General features: G+C 49.4%; 7 protein-coding genes across 7 annotated transcripts; 4 read left to right on the top strand and 3 right to left on the bottom strand.

The window, feature by feature from the left end:
* Nucleotides 1-197: 197 nt before the first annotated feature.
* On the bottom strand, nucleotides 198-1,941 carry BCR38DRAFT_400290 (uncharacterized protein; the record flags this gene model as incomplete). Its single annotated transcript, XM_040857735.1, has 3 exons — nucleotides 198-872; nucleotides 954-1,516; nucleotides 1,572-1,941. 3 exons carry the CDS (start codon nucleotides 1,939-1,941, stop codon nucleotides 198-200), a joined length of 1,608 nt encoding a protein of 535 aa, XP_040711449.1.
* A 1,352-nt stretch (nucleotides 1,942-3,293) lies between these two features.
* On the top strand, nucleotides 3,294-6,666 carry BCR38DRAFT_468726 (heme peroxidase; the record flags this gene model as incomplete). The annotated part of the gene is made up of 3 exons (XM_040862788.1): nucleotides 3,294-4,189; nucleotides 4,240-4,806; nucleotides 4,871-6,666. The coding sequence occupies 3 exons, from the start codon at nucleotides 3,294-3,296 to the stop codon at nucleotides 6,612-6,614; spliced, it is 3,207 nt and encodes a 1,068-aa protein (XP_040711448.1). The 3' UTR covers nucleotides 6,615-6,666.
* Nucleotides 6,667-9,178: 2,512 nt separating this feature from the next.
* On the top strand, nucleotides 9,179-10,593 carry BCR38DRAFT_477839 (uncharacterized protein). The gene is made up of 2 exons (XM_040863085.1): nucleotides 9,179-10,017; nucleotides 10,089-10,593. The coding sequence occupies exons 1-2, from the start codon at nucleotides 9,373-9,375 to the stop codon at nucleotides 10,359-10,361; spliced, it is 918 nt and encodes a 305-aa protein (XP_040711447.1). The 5' UTR covers nucleotides 9,179-9,372; the 3' UTR covers nucleotides 10,362-10,593.
* Nucleotides 10,594-15,126: 4,533 nt separating this feature from the next.
* On the top strand, nucleotides 15,127-16,661 carry BCR38DRAFT_377222 (uncharacterized protein). The gene is made up of 2 exons (XM_040857362.1): nucleotides 15,127-15,323; nucleotides 15,375-16,661. Exon 2 carries the CDS (start codon nucleotides 15,408-15,410, stop codon nucleotides 16,455-16,457), a length of 1,050 nt encoding a protein of 349 aa, XP_040711446.1. The 5' UTR covers nucleotides 15,127-15,323; nucleotides 15,375-15,407; the 3' UTR covers nucleotides 16,458-16,661.
* A 2,120-nt stretch (nucleotides 16,662-18,781) lies between these two features.
* Nucleotides 18,782-19,427, bottom strand: BCR38DRAFT_447553 (uncharacterized protein). The gene has a single exon (XM_040861161.1). The coding sequence runs from the start codon at nucleotides 19,383-19,385 to the stop codon at nucleotides 19,113-19,115; it is 273 nt and encodes a 90-aa protein (XP_040711445.1). The 5' UTR covers nucleotides 19,386-19,427; the 3' UTR covers nucleotides 18,782-19,112.
* A 125-nt stretch (nucleotides 19,428-19,552) lies between these two features.
* BCR38DRAFT_500358 (uncharacterized protein) lies at nucleotides 19,553-21,136 on the bottom strand (the record flags this gene model as incomplete). Its single annotated transcript, XM_040864814.1, has 6 exons — nucleotides 20,746-21,136; nucleotides 20,287-20,694; nucleotides 20,143-20,230; nucleotides 19,850-20,084; nucleotides 19,648-19,783; nucleotides 19,553-19,591 (listed from the first exon to the last, which is right to left on the bottom strand). Exons 1-6 carry the CDS (start codon nucleotides 20,968-20,970, stop codon nucleotides 19,553-19,555), a joined length of 1,131 nt encoding a protein of 376 aa, XP_040711444.1. The 5' UTR covers nucleotides 20,971-21,136.
* A 1,292-nt stretch (nucleotides 21,137-22,428) lies between these two features.
* On the top strand, nucleotides 22,429-23,549 carry BCR38DRAFT_413377 (uncharacterized protein; the record flags this gene model as incomplete). The annotated part of the gene is made up of 5 exons (XM_040858829.1): nucleotides 22,429-22,462; nucleotides 22,518-22,645; nucleotides 22,782-22,904; nucleotides 22,941-23,059; nucleotides 23,147-23,549. The coding sequence occupies 5 exons, from the start codon at nucleotides 22,429-22,431 to the stop codon at nucleotides 23,547-23,549; spliced, it is 807 nt and encodes a 268-aa protein (XP_040711443.1).
* Nucleotides 23,550-23,553: the final 4 nt, after the last annotated feature.

Here is a 23,553-nt window from a genome sequence, read left to right as displayed (position 1 = left end):
GGCTAAATCATTGAAGTTCCGTCGCTAACTATATGATGAGAGCTTTGGGCGGGTTCGAGCAGACCGCCGCCATGATATCCCACAATTCCCAGATGTCGCAGTCGAGATGGCAAAGGGCGAGGCTACTATTAAAATTCTTATAATTAAATTTCGTGGCTTCCGATTCGAGACATCTGACTATCCTAACGCAGCACCCCTCAGACAACCTCCAGCCATGAAGTGTTCTTCACAGCTCTTGTCTTCAGGTCGTATGTCCTTTCATTGATCCTATGCTGCACCGTCCAATGCAACTTGGGCTGCAACTCACGAATAGCTCGATGCCGCCCCAAGTTCATTCTTACTCTCTTCTCCCATCCTTCTCCATCGCTAGCTAGAACATGAATCTTCACCGGCCAGATCTCCAACATCCACCACGACTTCGCATCAACCAGCTGGTCCCTCGGCTCTTCCATACAGTCGAAATGATCCTCAGTCGACTCCGAAGGGAGCACATATTGCAAATCCTCCGCTGACGGCGCCCCTTCAATCCCATACTCCTCCGGCCCGATAGGCAAGAATGTTGATCGTTGCCTCAACGGCGCTAGGGACTTTTTCTCGTACTTCTCCAACAGTGCAGGCGGAGGGCCGACAGTAGGCTTCGCGCGCGGTTGGTACACCGGCCACAGTGTGTGCACGTCTAGTCCATGGTCAGCCAGCCGGCAGGTATCGAATAAAATTCCCGTGTTACAGTTAAAACACTGGCGCAGCATCCAACGGAGCGGGATGCGCGATAGCATGTGCCGGCTTTCGTTCTTGACGGCGCCACCGCCGACGTCAGCGTGGGCGCCTCGGAACCAGACTTCGAGAGCGTCTGTGCGGAATTCGCGGTGGCGCTGGAGGGCCTCCTGCCGGGCTTTGAATTTGATTTCGACGGAGTCATGCTCTTCGTCCTCCTCGCCTCTATTCGAGTCGACAGAGTTTGGTTTCCCGACGCCGTTGGCGTTGGCAGCAGTATTTGGTTTTCTTCTGAAGCGTGTTGCTATGCCGCTGCGCTTGAGCCGGTCGAAGGGGGTGAAGTCAATGGTGCCGCGACGCTTGGGGAGGCCGGGCGTATCGTCTGGGTCATGCTGCTGCCAATGACAGACCTTGAACTTGGCGCGATGCTCATCGAGGGCCATGGCGTGGCGGAAGTGGCGGATGGAATTTGTTGGTGACTTGCTCAGGGGCATCTTGCGGGGGATGAAACCCACGCTGGCGACGCAGTCAAAGACGCCGACGAAGTAGACGCTGACGTGGGTGCAAAAAGTTGTTTTGAAATCGGAGGCCAGTTGACAACCCTCCTTCGAATCGTCTTTGTAGAAGTCGTAGGCGAAGTTGATTTGCGAACCGTTACTGGCGGGAAGTAGGCCGACTTTGTGCAACATGCCGGCCAGACAGCGGACCGTGTACGCGCCTCGGGAAAAGCCGAGCAGGCAAATTTTATCGCCCTCGTGGTAGTTCTGCATTAAGAACCGGTAGGCATCTTTGATGTGAATACCTACAACTCTGTGTCAGGTATAATAATCATGCAGCATTGCTCTTTGAAACCTTACCGAGACCACTCCCCACCGCCATGTCCATCGCTGCTCCGATGCCATTCTTCAACCCACCTTTGTCATATGTGCCGATGCCAGACTGGTAATACGTTACTTGCTCGGCGGGGGAGTGCTTCTTGAGGCACGAAACGAAACTGACGATGTTGCTGTTATCATTGTCGAATTGGTCACCCGTGCCGTCGAGACAAATTACCAGCGTTCGGGGATGATGGCCCGACTGATGAGAGTCTTTGAGAGCGCGAATGGAGCTTGGCAATCGAATTTGCTCTTCGGATTTGGTCTCTGGTGGTGGTTCCGGGTACGGAATGAAGCCTGGGGTTTGAATCGGATACAATCCCTTTCTCTTTATTTTTTCTGTGCCTTCCATGATGGAACCTAATAGAGATACAGGACGAGGAGAATGCTTTCGGATTGGGATTCCCCTAAAATTCGTTAGGTTAGACTAGACTGTAACAAGCTAACATTAACAGCAGAAAGGAAATGAGGGTATATGCGTGTCTTACAACGATCACGATGGGAATTGGCCCGATGCGCTTACACAGAGATGATCGTCACCCTTCGCGTCGGACTGCACCCGGCCATTTTCTAGCTCTTTTTAGCTCTTTCGTGCTCGACGGCTGATTTAGAGTTTCTTAACTTGCTGTGGTGTAAGCAGCCACTGTTCGGCTGTTTCTTAACCGGCTCTAAAATACCAGCCAGGAGGTATACTTTTCTGTTCTTGAGGACCTTATGGCTACCTTCACTCCTTTATACTTGAAAGGAGACAAATTCGATTCTATGCTTTTTGATGGCTTGCCAATAGTCCGATACTTAGCTTGCTACACCCCCAAAAAACTCGGTCGCCAACGTTTGTGGTTGGCGTCATTCTGCATCGGGCGTCGGGTTGTGAAACAGGCTGTGAGACGGTGTTATACAGCCTGTCATCTCCTGCCGTAGCAGTTGGACGCATATCTATTGCTACAACTATCATGAAGTGGACTGTCCGTTGACGAAAAGGCACGTAGTGTGTTACGGGATATTCCAATGAGGTCTGGATTAATATGTGTACAACAGGTGTGGTTCGGGAACGTAGCTTCAATGTTCGAGTGTAGATCAAGGCGGCCATTCTCAATCACGTGGACTGCTTGTATCAACCAATCGAGCATATTTCTCTCTGCACTATGATAGAACATATAGAAATAAATAATTTATAGTATTAAAATGGTTACCAAACTACTACCCACGCACCAGATATCATCTTACCAGCCAAATGCATTGTTACAGTCTAGTATATTTCAACGAATACCTCGTTGTCATATGTCCACAGATATATAGTCAATAAAATACATCAAATAGGATACTAAGTATAGAACATAGTCGCAAGGTGTGGAGCTTTAATCCCGAGAAACGATATGCCAGGTTTCAGCGCCATATGCAACTAGTGACACTTAGCTGTCTTCCTGCCGAGACCGAGAAACATCATCGACCACTACTTTCGTGTCTTGCGCCCGATGACAAATTACCTATCCATTATATGTAAGGCGAAGAAAAGGAATAATCTGGTGGCTGGCTGGCTGCACGGTGCTACTTATGCTGTCCTCCAATGTACGTCAGCATTGAAGCTCCCCCTCAACGAGAAGTTTCCTTGGATTCTTAAATTTCCCTCGATCAAGCCTAAAATAGATCAATTATTCCGTTGAAACCACCCTTCTTCCTGTAATCGTACATGTTCAACTAACCATGCCGTCCCAACTGAAAACCCTGATCGGTACGATCAAGAGGAAGCCCACTAAGGCATCCGATGGAAGGTCCAACGATATGGCTGCGGCGTCGGTGGGAGCCATGAACAACGAGAAAACGGGCATCATCCACGACTTGACGCATCTCAACTTCAAAGAGAGACACACCGTCGCTCATGCCCTCACGACCTTGGCGTCTGGAGAGCCGATGAATGACAAGGACAAGCTGCTCGAAGAGGGTGTTTCCATGCTTCAGGGACTCCCACCCAACAGCGGCCTCAGCGAAAAGATATCTGATGGCTTCATCTCCATGCTCTGGTCGGACTTACCTCACCCAGCTCCCACTATGGCCGGGCCAAGCGCCAGGTACCGCCGCCACGACGGTGGCGGGAATAACCCCTGGCATCCTGAGATGGGCAAAGCCGGCGCTCCATACGCGAGGAATGTCCCGCCCATGAAACCCAAGGGTCCCAACTTGCCGGATGTCGAGTCCGTCTACGACGCTCTGTTGAAGCGTCGGGGCCCCTTCCGCGAGCATCCGTCTGGCTTGAACCGGCTGTTCTTCTCGTTCGCGACTGTCGTCATCCACGAGTGCTTTCAGACGTCCAGGACGGATCCCTTCATCAATGAAACATCGAGCTATGTCGATCTCAGCACCCTGTACGGCAACACCGAGAAAGAGCAGAAGCGTGTGCGTACGTATCAGAATGGCACCATCTACCCTGACTCGATTGCTTCGGAGAGGATCATGATGATGCCACCGGGTGTGGTCGCTGTCTTGCTCATGTTTTCGCGGAACCACAACAGCATTGCCGAGAGCTTGTTCTCAATCAATGAGGACGGCAAGTATGAGCCATGGGACAGGTTGGACGACGAAAAGAAGAAATGGGAAGTAGTGTTATCATATCCGACGATCGAGTATTTAATGGCTTACATGTAGACTGCAGGCAAGATGAGGACATCTTCCAAATCACTCGCAACATCAACGTCGGCTTCTTCGCCTCAGTGGTGCTAAAGGACTATGTAGCCTCCATCCTCAACACCCCGCGTGCCAACTCGGAATGGTCTCTAAACCTAGGCAAAGAGATCAAGCAGTCTGGCCAGCGAGTTGAGCGTGGCAGCGGAAATGTCGTCTCGGTCGAGTTTGCCGTCCTCTACCACTGGCACGCCGCCCTGAGTGCTGCCGACGACAAGTGGATGGAAGAAATAATCCGACAGCAGCACCCTGAATTGAAGTCTCTAGAGGATGTGACTCCTAACATGTTCGAAAAGGTCATGATGGTGTATGGCCACAAGCTGAAGGCTACCCCGGCCAAAGATTGGACGTTTGGGGGGTTTGAGAGACAGGCTAACGGGAGATTCAAGGATACTGATCTTGCCGAGCTTATCAAGAATGCAATTGAGGAGCCTGCACATGAGTTTGGTGCCCATGGTACGCCGCTTAGTCTGAAGGTGGTGGATATCATGGGTCAGCTGCAGGCTAGGAACGTGTTCAATGTGTGCACGTTGAACGAGTAAGTTCTCAATTTTACTGGTACGTTGGCGATCGATTTCAACGGATAATTAACTGTGAAGCAGGTTCCGTCGATATCTGAACCTGAAGCCATACAGAAACTTCGAGGAATGGAATGAAGACAAGGAGACGGCGCGGGCGGCGGAGCTCCTCTACGGGCACATTGAAAATCTGGAGCTATACCCGGGCCTGATGGCTGAGTGCACTAAGCCCGCCATCCCGGGAAGCGGAGTCTGCCCTGGCCAAACAACCGGAAGAGGCATCCTAGATGACGCCGTCGCACTAGTCCGGGGCGATCGATTCCTAAGCTACGACTTCAATAGCAACACCCTCACGCACTGGGGCGCGGCATTCCTCCAAGAACCCGCAGCCGGGTCGTACGGCGGTGTGCTACCCAAACTTCTATTCAACGGCCTGCCCGCTGCATTTACCGGCACATCTACCTACGCCCTCTTCCCCTTCTACACACCCGAAGCGGTGAAAGGCATCCTCAAAGGCAATGGCATTCTTCCAAAGTACGACCTACAGCGCCCGGCCAGCGGCATGGAAATCATCAGCATCCAGACGCAAGATGGCTGCAAGAAGGTCTTTTCCGACCGCGACAACTTCCGCGTCATGTACCAGGCCGCGATTCGCAACTGCACCGCTGGCCACGATTTCATGATTGGCTGGGACGACGCTAAGAGGCATGATGAACGGTCGAATATTCTGCATAAGGTGTTTTTCGAGGACGGGTTCGAGAAGAATGTGACTGATTTCTTCCGCTCAAACGTGAAGAAGCTCATTGAGAAAAACTCGCTTTCTTTCTCCCAGAGTAGGAAGTCCATTGATATCGTCCGTGACGTGACCAACATCACTCCTATCCTGTGGCTAGCGGACCGCTTCGCCATCCCGCTCAAAACACCAGAGACCCCCAAGGGATTAGTGTCCATCTTTGAGACGTTTACTGCCTATCTGGTTATGTTCATGTACCAAAGCTTCAACATATCCCCCAAGTCCGAATGGAAGCTTCGCGAGTCCGCCATGAAAGCGGCCGATGCCCTCCGCCCCGTCTTTGAAGCCCACCTCAAGACGCAGCGGGGCATCAAGGAGAGCGTCGTCGACTGGTTGGCCAAGGGGAGCTCATTCGAGGTCGGCCCGCATGCGGATCGTATATACCACGCCCTCAACGACACCAAGCTGCCTATTGGTGACTTGGTGGGGGATTGTATCGGGATGGGTGCCCCTGTGGCGGGGAACTTGACGCAGCAGGCTTCCCTGCTGATTGATTTGTTCCTTAGTCCTGGGTATGAGGTGTATAAGGATCGGATTGTCGAGTTGGCGCAAATGGATGAAGCCACCTCGGAGCGTGAACTACAAGGTTTTGTGTATGAGGGTATGCGGCATGCTGGCGTTGTACCTGGATTGCCCCGCGTCGCTTCCAAAGACGTGACGGTCGTCGATGGTGTGAGGGGACCGGTGCACATCAAAGCCGGACGCACGGTTCTGATCGCTACTTCGAAGGCAGCTATGGATCCCGTCGCGTTCTCCGAGCCAGAGAAGTTGGACCCTCATCGTCCGATTAAAGACTACACTCTTCTGGGCCATGGGTTGCATTTCTGTTTTGGAGCGAGACTGGTAGGGTGTTCGCTTGCTGCTACATTGAGGGAGGTGTTTAAGTTGAAGAACTTGCGTAGGGCGAAGGGGAAGCTGGGTAGGTTCACAGTTGTGGAGCATGATCTTGCGGGGATTAAGATGAGGCATTATTTGGATTCCGGTTCGAAGGAATCACCTATTCCTACTTCGCTTACGCTGGAGTATGATGCTTAGATTTTGGGGGGAGGAGACGGTTTCCGGATTGTGTTTTGCTGTTCATAAGTGGCGGATATCAATTACTTTGGAAAGATAGGGCAGATTGATGTTTGATATCCTGGCCTTGTGGTGATGACTACGCCCACTCTCTCGGCTTTCTGGGAATACGAACTGGCTTCTACTAGTCCACCACTTGAATGTAAGTTCATGCTTGATAATTACGAGATAACTACATCAGAGAAAAACAGTTACAAATTGAAGTAAGGTCGCATTACGGAGACTTGCATGAACTTGACAGCCTTTCTCCCCTTTTTGGCTTTATTCTACCGTGTAGTCGGAATGACGGGGTCTTAAACAGTGGTGGCTGCAAATTTCAGGCTGCCCTCCTTACTCTCCTCAAGTTCAGTTGAACAGTTAATACGCAATAAACCACTGGCATATTCTTTTGGGGATGGACATTGTGTCAAATATGTTCTACTTAGTGTTTACAAAAAAGCGCCACCGATGGCACCGACGTTATGCGTGTTTGCGAGATAGCAAACCTGCAGAGTGCCCCTTGCAAGTTGCGTCGACATCGGGTAGCAGCTATTTGATTCATTTCCACCCTTACTCCTTACATTACTGACGATTGAACTCAGATTCTCTCAATTTTTGTTTGCCCATCCCCAGTATATGGTCTCACCGCCCCTTTCTCGCCGTTTCAGGAAAATACAAAGGAAAGAATCACAGTCGTGGAAGACGTCCTCGCACCAGAAGATCGGCATCTCTCCCTCTTGATTTGCTGCATCGTATACCCCGTCATTGCAACCTTGGCGGTGTCATTGTGGACTTCTATCCGCGCCTGGGCTAGGACGATCGGCTGGGATGAGGTGCTATTAAAAGCCGGTTTGGTGAGCATAACACCGAAGCTCCAGCGTCTTGCGACGACCATACTCACGTAGCCCAAAATTATCTGCCTGGGTTTTGCCAGCATCAATACATACGGTACATTCGTCGGGTTTGGATAAAACACTTTCGGAGTATGGTATGTGCAAAGTGCTATGTCGCATGGTCATGTTTAATATCGATATCTTGTACTCAGCCGTGCTGGTCTTGGTCAAGAACTCAATTTTTATCCTGTTATTGAGCCCGCCGGTACGAAGCAACGATATCGTATCGTCATTTATGTCAACACGGGCGTCATCACTGCCAGCTTCCGGGTCGTTGAGATCCCGAACAGGTGCCAGCGTTCCCCTGTCCAGGATAAGTGGGAGGAAGACGATGCTTTCTGGAAGAGCGAAATGCGCTTCGAAGATACCCTTGTCGCGGTTAGAGCTACCTCGACAGTGTATTTCATTTGAAAGACTAGATTGGCACTATCTTCTCTGCACATGCTATGAAGGACGTTTATGGATTTCTGAGCAAAACTACCGGCTAGCGTTGTTATGGGGCTCGGCTCTGCGTCAGTATCAACGCACATTATACGAAGCATCTTGACTGACGGATTGTGCATAGTGCTTCGATTTGAAAGTTGGTTCGGTTGCCGCACAAGTTCAATAATCAGCGGGATTCATAAGACTATGGCGAATAAACAGGGCCCACGCAAGCTTTAAGCATGACTTAAGAAGCCAGCCGATACATTGAATGTATACAGGCCGACAGAGTTTCATGATTTGCATTGTATTCATTCAGCTGTAGAATTATGTGGTCTATTATCGAATGTGGAATAAGCGTGATAGCCGTACCGCTCTCTCCTATCTGGCGGCCCTATCGTGCGTGGCGCCGCGGCCGGAAAGACGATGTTGACGACCCGCGATGAGAGACAGACTAGCTTGTTTCGTGACTACAGAGGAACATCAGGGTTTATCATTCATTCCGTTGCACAGGCTCATGCTAAGTCCGGGTGATACTTTGGTCAGCGATAATAGTCGGATCGACTCAGAATCTAGATCTCAGAATCGCAACATGCTTTTCGCGGGGCCTGGTAACCAAAGTCAGCTCCCAAGAACCATTGCCGCAAGCCCCCACATTGATGGGCTATCGTGAGCAAGACTAGATGAGGGTCGACATCGGTAGTGGTGCGTGGTTCATTTGAAGACGAGTTGGCATCCTCATAGAAGTCATTGCGATGACACCGTTTTTCCCGAGCTCTCCAATGGCAAATGCTGGATAGTTAGGTATTGCAGAAAATCACAATATTCGATTTCCTTCCAAGCTCCAAGTACTTATTCACACATGAAACCGCAACTGCATCGATGTTGAAATTTTCTTGAGCCTGACTGTGACAAAAGACGATGCAAGATGGTGATCTTGAGTGGCTCAAAGTGCTCTGACGATAACCTAGTGCCACAAGATGCGAAGCTGAACTTATGAATACTACAAACACATGATGATCAGCACCCGATAAAGGGGCGCAAATTGATTGGTCATAAATGGCAGTGCTGCATGGCATTCCTCATCCAATCCTACCACCGACCGCAATCTACTCATGACAGTCGCAATGATTTGATTCGGCGGGTTACTCGTATGGTGTGGCACATTGAGTCAAACCATTGCGATAGATCATTCCTGCGTGGCAGTGCTGGCATTTAACCTCCGGTTAGGCAGACAACAACATCCACGACTTTTGTCTTCGTTTTGCAAAGTGAACCAAATTCAATAAATTATCAATCACATGCGCTAGGATCGAATCACCCATTTCTACTGTCATGCATACACCTTAAAGCTGGAAATATCGCTCATCGTGTGAACCGGGATCCTCTGTTATATCTGCACTCGACCCTTGTAGGCTAGAGCCATGTCGTACTCGACAATGCGGACTGCCGTAGTCCAGACTACCATCTTGGCAGCCCTCACCATGATCATCTCCCATCATATCCACCAGCATGCGTACGATGGTGTGTGGGAGGATGAGGTTTTCAAGAATTTCACCCAAACCTTAGCACTGGTTGACAAGAACATGACCAAGTCGACATCGTCTTTCAACGGCACCAGCGTCACCAGTGATACCTCCCAGTTAAATAGCACTTCCTCCGTCAATGGCACATTCAGTGCAGCTTTCGAAGTTTCCAAGGACGAGCCGTCATTCTACATGGTACGGCTCCCTCGAAAGATGCTCGTGGTAGCATTGCTGTGTCCACTGCAGTACTACTGGCATATCTGGTTGGAGCGCTCGTTCCCCAGCCGGCCAAAAGGGGTTGAAATTGTGAATGAGAGGGAGAGGAGTGAAGTTGACGTTATCGATGACAGGGAAGAGAGAGTGGTCAAGAAATGGATCGCACAAGGAAAAGTGCGACGATCTTCCCTTAGCTGGTGGAACACGTTCGTAAAGTGGATCCTCCATGTCATCATTGCCCATCTCTGGTACGGCGCCGTCTACCACATCGCAATCGGGCTGTCGAAACTGGAATCGCCCTCTAGCATATTTGCGATATTCGCGCCAGTAAGTCTGTGCTTGTCTCGTACAAGTAGGCTATTTGCAGGAAACCCTCGATGCTAACATAATTCTCTCAGTTCAGACTGTTTCTCTATTGGATTGGCATGATGTTCTCTATTTCTCCCTTAGCATCGCTCGTTGCATTTGTCATCGTCCCTGCATCGCGACGCACCACGTTCATAGAAGGCGCCGATCTGCTATGGACTACTTTTGTTGGCGCCTTCTTCCGTCTTGTCATCCCTTGGATGGTAAAAACGACCTATGCGCAGGACCTGATGGGAAATTTCACGGAGGGGATGATGACAAGCGACGAGAAGATGAAGAAACTACGTGCGCTTGATGAGTTGTAGACGCGGCTTGCAGGTAAACGAGATTCCGCGAGGAGGACCAGACGTTAGTTCCGTAAATCGAAATTGTGAGTTCGGAAAACCCTCCAAGGGAAAAAAGAGCAAATGAAAATTGAAACATATATTTTCAAAATAATTAAATGTAGCTTATACGTGCTGGTTATCCAATAACTTGCGAAGTATGCTGCTACAGTCAGTGACATTTTTTCTGGCTCCAGCCCCATTTTGAATACCCATTAACATATTCATTAAGACGCTAAATGGGCATAACTTAATTAATATGTATGCTATCTACTAGGAGACGAGTGTAAATCTAATTATAATGCGTATAAGAACCCTTTGCTCTACGAAAATCGCGTAATCTATCGGGGATCGACTCGATTAGCCTCTTTAGTAGTGTGAAGTCTAACTCTAACCACAGTCCTTAATCAACTCTCTAAGAAACGCATAACGTACCCCACAAGCAAGTTGGCCACTTTTTCTTGGCACCGTATGAACAACTTCAATAACTTAACTAAACTAAAAAATAATAATTCAAACTAACCGGAATCCTCTTCCTCGTACGTATCTTTATCATTCTCACAAGTACGAGCATTATGTCCGGGCTCTCCGCAGATCCTACAGCGCCGTCGGCGTGGTTCGGCCGGTCTCGTACGACGACGACTTACACGTATATCATCCTGTAGCTGCTGTTCAATATCCCGTTGAGACTGTAAGTCCTGAGCGTCTCGTAAACTAAGAGATCCTCTATCTTGTAGCTGTCGATTTTTAGTCCTTCGACGACGGCTTAGCTCTTGATTGACCTTCCGAAGTGTAGTAACCTCATCCTCAAGTAAAACTAACCGATGTAACGAGGCAGAGGCACATAGGTACGAATCAAGGTTGCATATCAGTGCATCTCTATTGTTGAATACTAAACTAGGGAAGAAAGAGAAGGAAAGGGTTACAAGTATGTCTGGCCGTTCTCCTATTATAAGGGGAACGCGCTCGTCCAGATCAGGGCAGGCCATGTCAGGATGTCCCTGCTTATCGTCCATGTGTCAGTCGTCACAACCGATGTATAACAGCCGTCGCACCACGTGAAAATTGGTCAATAGCCGTAAGTATTGTCGTCGGGGAGCTATTCTGATGCTGTACGATTCTGTTTTTAACGTATTCAGACTGGGATTGCGCCTCGGTTGGGTTATTTGGAGTCTTTGATTCCCAGATTAAGGGGGCGCCAGACGAGCTCCCAGGAGGTGTAGGCGTATGTAGCTTAATTGTTAGGCAACCTTGGTGGGCTTTGCCAAGACCACCAAGGTTACCACGTGACTTAGCCCTTCGGGACTAAGTCCAACCTTCATGCTCCATAGGACTAGATAGAATGTCGTGCTTTTACAACCTCACAAATCTTTGACCACCTTTGCGTGTAACATTAATATCCAGCTGTGAAATCACATATTCCGGGTCGCACGGAATAAGTCCTGTCCCCCTGAAACCTGCCTGGATATTCGACTTAGTTATAGTCGTACGATACGCCCTATAGAATGCCAAAAAGAAATCCTCCTTCGAGATATGGGTTATATACGCCCGTATTAGGTCTTCAATTTCTTTGCCGTAAGACCTTTTCAAAGCCCTAAAACAGCCTACATCGAGAGGCTGGAGCTTATGTGACGAATGAGCAGGCATACTAAGTGTAATAATAGTATGCTCTTTGCAATATAGCTCGAAGTCAGTCTAGTGGTGGCTCTCATGCCCGTCGAGGATAAGAAGACGATAAACACCCTTCGTACGATCCTTCGTATAGCGATCAAAGTGCTGAATCCAGTCTACGCCTCGCTCATTTGTTGTCCAACCGTTTTTGGTTACAGCGATTACCCAATCGGACGGGAATGGGCTATTCTCGTACCAGGATAAGAGGTGGTTTTGACCCGCGACAATAATATACGGCGGGATAGCCCAGCCGGACGAATTAATACCCTGGATTACTGTAGCCCATTCTCGATTGCCTTGTTGGACTGTACGAGGCCTTCCGCGTCGTTCAGCACTTGTAACTACCATCTCGGATGATTAAGCCCATCGCGAACCCTGTCTCGTCAAAGTTATAGATATCCGTCTCTTGGATACCATATTTCGCAATTGTATTTCGTACGAGCGTAAACCACGCGCTATACGCGTCAGGATCTTCGCAATAGGCTCGTTGGTAGTCGATTCTTCGATTAAAACGCGTCCGAAGGCCTGGTTGTCGTCGTAGGAAGTTCGAGGCCCAGTTGACGCGGACGCGTCCAGCGCCACGGTCACGGAGCAGTCGGTTAGCCATAGCTTCAACACCATGGAGCCGGGGAGGAAATGATCGCGAATCTAGGTCAAGTATATATTGTATGACCGCTAACTCTTCTGATTCCGTAAGCTTATGACTAGATTGTCGAGTATCGCGTCGAGATAGTAGTCCGCGTTTTCGGTTAGCTAGAGTTGTACGAGGGACATTGTAGAGTTGGGCAGGGCGTCGGATGCTTAATTCGGGTTTCGATTGAAGCGCCTGACACGCTAGAATCATGTTGCTTTCTTTCCAATTCGATCCCATCTTGGTATGTGTAAAGATGTTAATTAAAAGGTTGTTCGTACGGTGCCAAGAAAAAGTGGCCAACTTGCTTGTGGGGTACGTTAACCGGATATATCATTGGAAGTTTTGAGAACTAGGGCTTAAGCTCGTGAATCTTCAGAGTAACTTAGTGTATGAGAAGCGTATTTGGAGCCATATAATCCGTTGGGACGACTACAGGGCGCGATGCAAATTACCCTCTGATCAACACATCAGTGTCCTTAACATTATTTAGTTTTGGTATTTCAACAATTTCTCTCCACATAGCAGCCTGACTGATGATAAACTCATATATGCAATATCACTGCATCCTTGTGCCCTCGCTCGGCTAGTTACTGTAACGCACCCAACCGTTGAATTGCCACCAATCTCCAAACCGAATCTAATAGCGACATCGATATCAGGAGCGATACAGACACATGATAACATGGTCAAGCGTATGTAAAGAACAAAGGTTTTAATCAGCAAAGATCAATGGCCATCCTTTTTCACAACTTTGGGCTTATGAATCCTGTTTGATAAATAAATATTGAAGAATAGAGCGTGCTTATCGTGTCACGACATGAAGATGCAGGTACTAGAGTGAAGGAGACATACACTACGTTAGCCGTTGTTATAATTTGAAATTCCATTGTAGACCCGATACCTATCGCTTCTGCCTGGTGGTTAGGAGTACTTGTTCAGCAGCTCCTCGACTGGTTGCACTGTAAATTTTACTGGGCTCCGTGCTTTAGATAATACTAATGAAATGATCACCTGTTACTGGTCAGCATGCACATGTGTTGTCGCAGGGGTAGCATAAATAAAAATGACGGACGTTCCGCTCTATGGTTGCCGTACCCAGTTCACATATGATGTTTACAACCCACAAGCTGTGTATATTGGGGGTTGGCTTTGAAGCTGAATTTTGGACAAGGTATGATGGGTTTATTTCAGCTTTGCCCCAAAATAAGGAGTCCGTAGCAGTTGAAAAACTTCCTGCTCCTTCATCAAATAGGCAGGAAATAGCATTCTCAGGAGTAAGATTGGAGGAAAGACGGGATTCATTCCTTCAGGTCTTGCGTTCGTATTACAAGTCAGTGGGTAAAATACCCGTGAAATGAACACTACAAGGGTTTGATAGCTTCGAACGCCTACTTATATACGTTATTCAAGTATTCCATCATACTTGGAATTTGACTCTAACCAAGGCCATTTCTTTAACCGTTTGTGTCCCGGAAGTACCAATAAGCCGCTACGTATGATTGCAACTCTGGTATCATTGTCCTCGTTGGATTTCTGTGCCGTTCTATTCTTATCAGGGGGACAGTTGCACATTCGATACACTTCAAAAGGCTCCACTTGGACGGTAAAAAATAGGCCGTAGGATTTAATCTAGATGCGACTGTCATTATGAGAGATTCAGTGAACGAATCAAATGAAATCTTTGTTAGAAAACGTGGTTTTAGGATGCAAGCGCCCGCTAAGCCAGAGGCTGAGCATCCACTCCGACCCCATAATCTGGGCTAAACTTCCCTCCGATAGTGGCTCTTGGCGTTGGATTATGTCTACACTTCGCTTATTGGCTCATACGCGATGTAACGGCACAGTATTGGTGATATTTTTTGGCGCTTATGGCCGGGAGGCCTCGAAGGAGTCAGACTCTTATTTCAACGGGCGCGAGAACTTGGGAATCGCGTGATGCAATCCGATTCTGTCTCTCCTCATCATCTAAGATCTTCCCTTTTCTACACTTTACTACAACTAATTCCGATTTTCAAACTGTTGATTCATTGATTGTGGAAAACATGAGTCAGCCAGGTCAGCAGTATTACGGCCAGCCGCCGCTACAACAAGGTGGAGGGACGCCGTATCAATCTTATGGACCCCCCAGTGGTTCATCACCCCACCCTCCTCCGGGGCAGCCGGGTTATCCACCACCTCAACAAGGTGGGCCTGCATACTGGCAGCAACACAACACGGCTGCTTATAGCCAACAACCGTCGATAGGCTCGCCCGGACCTCCAGGGCAGCCACCATACCAGCAACAGCCTTACGGCTACTCTGGCACGTCCGAGGGCCAGTATCACAGCCAGTATTCAGGAGGGCCGCCTCCACCACAGGGCCAATATCAGAACCAGCAGCAACTTGCTGAGCTTCCTGCACAGGTTCCCCAGTATTCTAGTGGGCTACCGGCTCCTGGTCAAGCCCTGTACGGTTCCCCACCACCTCAGGGACAACAGACTCCATACCAGAACCAGAGCCAACTCCATGCTCCTCCACCACCTCAACAAGGTGGACCTGCATACTGGCAACAACAACATACGGCTGCTTATAGCCAACAACCGTCGATAGGCTCGCCTCCACCTCCAGGGCAGCCGCCGTACCAGCAATATGGAGCTCGTGTCAGTACTTCTCTTATTTCTAAACAAGGTGCCACTAACAAAGAATCGCAGCCCCCAAACTGGCAGCAGCAGCATCAACAACCGATGCCTGGATACGGCGCTCCGCCAACCCCAGCATCACTAGGCTATGACGTAAGACAAAAAGAAACTTACGGATACCCCGTGAACGTAGAGTCCGACGCTGTGGCCATCCGCAAAGCCATGAAAGGCATGGGCTGCGACGAAGCAGTCCTAGTCAAAGTCCTCACGCAGCCCAAGTACAGCAACCCGTGGGTGATGCAGCAGCTCATCGCCAACTACAACGAGCGCTTCGTGCGGGACCTAGTCAAAGACATCGAAAGCGAGACGCGGGGCGACCTTGAGACGGCACTGATGGCTCTAGTCCGCGGCCCCCTCGCCGCCGACGTGCATCTCCTCTCCAAGGCTCTTGACCGCGCCGGCACTGATGAGGATGCGTTGATGAATGTGCTGCTATGCCGGTCTAATGCCGACATCGCCGCCATTATTGCGGAGTACAAGCGCATCAAGGGGCGGGACCTCCTCACCGAAATCAAGGACGACGTCGATGACACGCTGTTCAGATTGTACAGCATGGTGCTTTCCGCTACGAAGGCTGAGGACTCGGTGCCGCCCAGCCCGCCCGATACGGACCTGAAGGTGACAGAGCTACACCGCGCGACTGAAGGCGTGATAGGGGCAAATGCCGTCATGGTTGCCCAGATCTTCACGAGCAGCAATTCGGCCCAGATCCGAGATATCTCCTACGCATACCAGAGAAAGTATCATCGATCACTGCGCGATGTTATCGAGAAAGAGTTCAGGGGTGATATGGAGGATGCGCTGCTTTACATGCTGGAGGTGGGCGAGGACCAGGGGCGGGCTGATGCGAGTAGACTTGGCGAGCCGCTGCGCAAGACGATTCGCAAGGATAGCTTGTTGATCAATCGGGTGCTGAGGCTGTTTTACGCGCCTCTCGAGGTCGATCCCAGGGATGGGGTTCCGAGGCCGCTCAGGTTGGAGAGGGCGAAGGCGGCGTATAAGCTAAAGTATAAGGTCAGTTTGAAAAGTGATATCAAGGCGTTTTTGAAGGGGGATTACGAGGACTTGATTTTGGCGCTGCTTAGGGAGATGTGACGAGGGTATAAGACTCGACTTTTCGAAAGGTGATCGTTTCGGCTGCAACGAAGTTCACAGTCGCGCCTTTTCAGTTTTTTGAGTTTAATTAAAACCATCAGCAAGTGATAGCTATTTCATTCTGGGGAGGAGTTTTATCTGGTAGCATGAACTTGTGGTCCTGCAAATTTAGAATAGACACTGAACACCGGCCCGTCTATTCCCATGTTCCCCCGATCCCTTTATGTGCTCTGACATGTGATTACATTAACTGCCCTCGCGAGAGAGTCGAGTCGATCGATGACGATCTATCCCATGTTCCACTAATAATCCTGACGAAACCCGTCAATCCCGAAACCCTCCAGAACACCTAAATCCAAGCAAACCGCCCTCGTGAGAGGAAGAACCAACAACTCTAACATCCGTCTACACACCTCTGTTTGGCGCCGCATGCAAAAGTCAATCAACCGCCGTTGTCGCGTTGAAACGTTTCCGAACACGTTGGGCACTGCCCTCGTTAGTGATGCACGCGACGTGGTCCATGCTTGCGACGTGGGTGCTCAATGAACCAGTCCGAGCCCGGAAGAAAAAATTGGGAATCCCATTATTTGGGCTTTGGGGGCTTGGGCTTGGGCGCCCCTGTGGTGTCGTATGAGCCGCGAGCCATTCTCGTCTGATGGATCTGACGATGTTCTTGGGGGCCTTGTCAGCAGCTGTGGGTGGAGACTGGACGCATCTGGCGAGATCTCACCGGAGGTGTTGTGTTCAATGATCGAAACCAGCAACTGGTGAAGAATGATTCTCTTGGGCAGCTGCTTCTATACAAGGTCGGAACCGACACACCGGCCTTGGGGTTGGTTGACGATGAAATTTAATGAAGCTGTAGACTTGGTGGCAGGTAGAAACTAGGCATTGTTGTTGGTCATTTGGCACAGTCGAAGTTGGGTTGATGCGACATACCTTCTTCTATACTCGGGACAAAACAGAAAAACTGAACACTCAAAACAGTTTGACTCGGGTCACATAGTCACAATATGTGAGGCTTCTAGAACGTGTGGAACATTCGAACAAGAGAAGAATGGAAGAAGAAAAGAAGAATCGAAAAATAAATTTTTCCTCTTGTCTTGTTTGTGCCATATCGCTCGTCCGTGCTATCGTTACCCTGGCCCCTTGAAGATCACCACACTGTGGGCTGGATGATCTTTGCACAACGATTTTTGACTGAGGCCCAGAGCCTCAATAAAACACCACGTGTTTGTATGTATGTTTGGCATGGCCTGTTAATTTGGGCTGGCAATCCGCTGTCACTATTTTATTTCTTTGTTCCGAATATCTGGGGTTAATTGGGGCCGAATATACCGACTTACAGGGGTTGCCAAACCAGGGTGGGATCGAGATCGCCGAACTTCTCAAAGGGGAAGAGCTTTTTGGATCCTATGCACTTGGCGGGTTTCCTGCAATCTGCATCTGGTTCCTATTGGATTAATAAAATTAGAAACGTAGTTTGACTTGACTTCCAACTTTCCAGATCAATTCGCTGTGCTATTCCGTCTCAATTGCACAATCTTGTCTACTTCCCCAAGTGAACTCTTGATTAGGTCTATAGTCGGCGTTTTGCTTCAGTAGCACTGATGGTACAAGGGATTCTTACGAACCGTGGACAACTCCGACTCAGGATCCTAGTCCGGCTCACCTTTGCAGGATGCTGAGACTGGCTTGGGCGTCGGTGGAGGGCCGGGCTTAGGCTTCTACGATCCCTTTCGTTCGGTGTCCTTGCCCATGCTGTTGGGTTGGCGTGTTTCAATACCCGAACAATGTGTGTTGATTTCTGATTGGGTCTAATGGGGCCTGATTGTATCTGCACTTCATACCAATGGAGGATCGGGTGGGTAAGACAATATCGAGGGGGAAAGGATATGTATGTACAAATGACTCTGTCCTGGACGACGTATGTTGATGAGCAATACATTGTATCTCACTAGGACCGTTCGTTAAACGAGTCTGCTTTGTTTGCTATCCAATACGAGGTTTCTGGCCTGTGAAACAAACGTGAAGAACATAAAGGTTGTTCAACTCCCAGCATCGAGACAATGTCTCCAGCTAAGGGGCTATTACGAATAGAATGAAAAGTCCATCCTACATATCGAATTATCCTCACCGGTGAAATGCATTGCATTTAAAACGTTGTCTTGGCACAAGTCCCTGCATCACATCTCACCGTTCCCATTGCGTCAACTCCGCGCCCTTACTGACGTATGATTCGTTACCAAAACAACGCCTCTGTCAAAGTTATCCCTGCAAGTCTGGTTCTTATTTGCTTCCACCTTCCCCGACCCCTGGAAAGAATTTTCCAGAACGAACATGGCAGCCTGGGATGCTATGACACTCGGGATCATGTCTGATGCTGATCTACCCACTTGCCATCCTGGAGGCACGGACTAGTCGCAAGTCGTACCAACAACACATTGGACAACGCACCACCAACCTTGCCAACTGTTTTAATCTTTCGCAACCACCAACACCAGGTCCGTGACGAGCTGGCCTTTTGGGAAAAACACTTCATCATCTTCACCCTTCACCGCTCACCGCTCCTTTTCCTTTTCCGCGCGAAACTGTCATTTCGGCCTTGGCGACATTACACCGCATTTTTTTCTTCGATATATTGTCACAGAGCGGTCAATGCCTTGCGGCCGACTCTCCCACCTGCCGCACCGAATTCCACGTGGCATTTCCTTGGATGCAGGGTCCCGAAGCCAATTTCGCTGAAGTCGGAATGATGACATGATTAGGGGTTGGGTTACTTTGTTCTCGGACCTCTCTCTCCTTTCCAAAATGTTGGGTTATGTACCTGAGGTCATCACGCGTCGGCATGCGGGTGATGTCACTCGATGATGTAAATGGGCGCAAGGAAGAGAGAATCAGAAGGAAATCATTCATATGAAACGACATTGTATGCAATGAAATCAAACTTTGGTATTGATGGAATGAAAGTATTTACATCATTGCATATGCCAAGTAAGCCGCTACTGCCAATGTGAAATCATCAGATGACGTCCAATCCGACAAGACACAGCATTTCATTGCGAGTGGCTAATTCGGCGAAGTGGTTAGGCAGTCTAGAAGTAGGAAGCTTCCACGAGGAACCCAACAGTGAGCTGCAACTTGTTAGTGCATCTGTTCCACCCAGTGTACATGAGCAACTGTATCTTACCTTGGCATGCTGCAACACATGAGGAAAACTGACAGTCGACACCGTATCCGACGCAGAGTGGATGTACGGGCTCGAGTCCTTCATATTCTCATCACAGACATACGCAGCTGGAAACCCGGCATCGCGAGCCGATGCACTACGTACAGAAGTCAGCTAAACTCTCCCACTGAGTTGCAAGTAGTCTGAGGGGAAGAATACATACTGATCCGAGCAACCATAACCACACTTGTCCGTCGACAGGGGCAGCGAGGTGTAAATGGGCACCAGCTTCTGGATGAAGGCCGTCAGGCTCGAGTCGACGTAGTCAGTGTAGACAGCGATGACGTTGTTGGGAGAGTAGCCAGTCATGTCTTGGTTCATGACCGCGAGGACGTTGACACCGTTTTTAGCGTATGATTGCATGATATCGCGGGATCCGAGGCAGCCTCCTTCCTCGCCTGTGTTGGGAGACGTCAGCGGTTGAGTTCAGGGGGGGAGATAAATGAGTGGGCTTACCGGAGTAGAAGTGGAACTCAAGCGTGTTGGTGGGTGCGTATTTGGCTGCGGCAAGGACGCGCAAGGCTTCGAGGATGACGACGATGCCCTGTTGTGTAATGGTTAGGAAATGCAGGTTTCCATGTCGAAGGCGTGTTCACTCACAGAAGCGTTGTCATCAGCACCCGGTGCCTTGCCCGACGTCGTAGAGCCAATGCTGTCATAGTGAGCAGACACAATAACAACGTCATCAGAGGTGCCAGGAATGGCCGCAATGACACTGGGCTGGTTGTACGAGTGCGTGAATTTCTTCACTGTGATCTTAGAGTTGGTCGAGGCGACGCTGACAACCGTGTCATACATCCAAGTAGCGCTTGTGGCCGCGTAGGAGCCCCTGTAGTAGCGATTATAGATGTTTGCCATTGCGTTGAGCCAGGTCGATAAGTTGCTCTGTACCAACTTGGCGATGAGAGCATTTGCTTCTGTCTGATGGGAAGCAGTGCTAGGGAAGGCCTGGACCGTTTGGCGTTTTACGTCACTGGTGAGTCTATCGACACGCAAGGTCTCGAGTGCCTGCTGAGTGTTAAGAAGGAAGAGAGCCAATGTCGTTCGGGATGAACTTACCATGGTATCGGTGATATCCACGAAGCCGACATGTTGCGATATGAACTTCTCAAACTTCTCCTCTTCCGTCACCCAAGTTCCCGCGTCATCATCAGACGTCTTAATCAGTCGTAGGCCCTCAGCCTGGCGAGTCGGGACATTGTAAGAAGCCACTGCACCTAATGCAACCGAGGCATTGAGTATAACGCTGCCGAGTAGGGCAAGCTTGAGAGTTTGAACCATCATGAATGACTTGTTCGGGATGCACAGATGTCGATCGCTACATCAGTTCTGTAAACCTCAAGGCCAGGAATGCTATTTGAACTTCACGAAGAATACTCATTTTAGAATATCAATCCTTCCCGCCTTCTGCATCAGGCATGCAAGTGCCAAGGGCCCAGTATTGTAGCTATACAACATCGCAAAGTCGTCCTTCTTAAAGGAGTATAGCGCATGCTAATGAACTGCCCAGCAAAGCACAACGCCCGAAGCCAAGCTTTCCGGGCACTGCAAGTCGCACCTCCAATGCCGGGTTCAGCCTATTGCCAAGCCGCTTATCTGAACATCAGAGTAGCGCGGGCGGCTGCGAACATAAATGGACGGAGGTGTCCAATGCCGGACAGTCCATAAATGGAACAACTGTCGCATTCGAGAGTGTGATCGCCTCTTTTGGGGATTTGTTGGTAAATAGTCGTTCTTGGTTAACGGGACTGAAAACCACGGGGCCGCCGTTTCTCGACGGGTTTAGGCTTTGCGGAAGTAATCTTACCTAGATGGATCCGCAAAAGTCTCAAAGAATAGTAGAAAAATAGCATTGCTCATCTTCGTATCTCTGCATAATTTAAATATCTTTCATGCTACCAATTGTGAGCCAAAGCTGTTATCAAAAGATTACCAGCCCTGGATCACTGTATCAGAAGCTGGAACTCCTGTTCACAGAACCTTACCGGTATCTCAGATTCCAACTTACTTGAGGAAACGCTTTCCCATCGTTGAAACAAGATCATCGAAGCCCGCAAAACAGAGACAGGTAAGGTCGCGATACGCGTGGTCACTACGGTGTCTAACAATGCCTGCAACTTTTATATAACGGTGGTCTGGTGATTAGATTGCGAGGATTCGACTCGGAATCGACAAGACACGCTTAACTCGTATATATGTCGAGAAAGTATTCCATAACTGTTAAGTAACCTCTTCCAATGTTTGCTAATATCTCTTTACGTGCCATAGATACTTTGCAATATACTATGGATTAATGAAATTGATGACATATGAGCACGTTACGATATAGCACTTGCACCGGCACGGCGTTATTGCAGTACACAGCAAGGGATGCACTTGAATCGCCGGAGCAGTTTCGCTGTACTGATCATAGCTGGTCTCGGGATGCCTATAAATAATACACCTAATGCCGATATAAGTTTGACTATTCTTCTGCCCCTGCTAGGTAGAAACGGCCATGCAGAAGTAAAGCTTAGAAGCGGGGTCGATATTTCGCAAGCCCTAGGGGCTCGTTGCGGTACGTGCATACATTTGGTATTATTCGACGTCCTGAGCGAGGATCTCCGTATTGAGGTGTCAATCTTTTTATGGCACTAATTGCCACGCTACCCCGTCCGTCATACATCCACCTACTCAAGATCGAGCCCAGCAGATCGACCGACCTGATCCAATATTCTGTTCTAATGGCGGACTTGGATCAAGATGCAACTTATACGGCCTTATCGTACTCATGGAGGTAAGACGCGAGTGGGACAGGTAGAGTGGCGGGCGCGCTGGGCGATGTCCTGAAGACGAGTACGAAGAACTCGTGGAACATCTGCAAGAGCCAGCTGGGAATGAGCGTCGACAGCGGACCTATGATCAGCAGAAAAGCCCGGAAAGTTCAAGGACGATTTTCTGCGACGGGAAGAGGATGCAGGTCTGCCCGAACTTTTATGATGCTCTTCTTCATTTAAGACAGATGCGCCCGGGTGCTTACTGGTTCGATGCTGTGGGACACAGTGCTCAGGTCCAGATGATCAGCAACATATACCATTCTGCAGAGTCGGTTCTAGTCTGGCTTGGTACTTGCCCTACCATTCTACCTCGAGGCATTAGCCGACTCAAGCGTCTCGCGGAACTTCGGGACTGAAGGGTTTCAAGTCAGACAAAAAGGACATCAAGGAAGCATTGGAACCGTATGTGGATGAAGCAACTATGGTAACGGCGTTCAGAGTATTCAGTGTACCGATCCTAAAGACTTAGCCTTCGCTGGACTCCCCTCCTTCAGCCCGAGTCTCAGGCAATCGACGGATTTCTCCAATCAAGGGCCAACACCTGCATTGCCTCAGCGGTAGGGACTCTGGTTGCTCAAAAAGGATTTACGGTCAGCCCTCAAATGTCTAATGTTACAGGAACTTATGTACGAAATTTAATGCAGATGTGGCCCAGCCTTGTACAACGCAGGACCTGTTAATCAACCTGGCAACCTGAATTTCATCCTAGCCCAAGAATATGGAGCTCCTATCCGTCATCACCCGCTCCCAAGACCCAAAGACAAGTCCAACACAACCATGGAGGCATCAGCCGATCTAACGTTCACTAATCTACCCTCCTGGATTCCCAACCCCGTGCCCTGGGCCTCCCGAGTCATCGAGACCCTCTATTCCTCGGCTGCTCCGTTTTCACGGCATGCACAAATCTCAAAAACCAATCCTAAGATCTCGTCCGACGGGACTATTATCTTCCTCTGTGCAGCAAAACTCAGTCCAATTGAAAACATGCGCCGCAAGACGCCACAGCTGATCAAGGAAACTGGCATGCCTTTCTGTCTTTTCGCGTGACTTC

The sequence above is a fragment of the Pseudomassariella vexata genome (assembly GCF_002105095.1).
Source record: "Pseudomassariella vexata strain CBS 129021 chromosome Unknown BCR38scaffold_16, whole genome shotgun sequence".
In the NCBI taxonomy this organism is placed as follows: Eukaryota; Fungi; Ascomycota; class Sordariomycetes; order Amphisphaeriales; family Pseudomassariaceae; genus Pseudomassariella; species Pseudomassariella vexata.
Note: the sequence above shows the minus strand (reverse complement) of the source record. Positions and strands in the feature narration are given on the sequence as shown.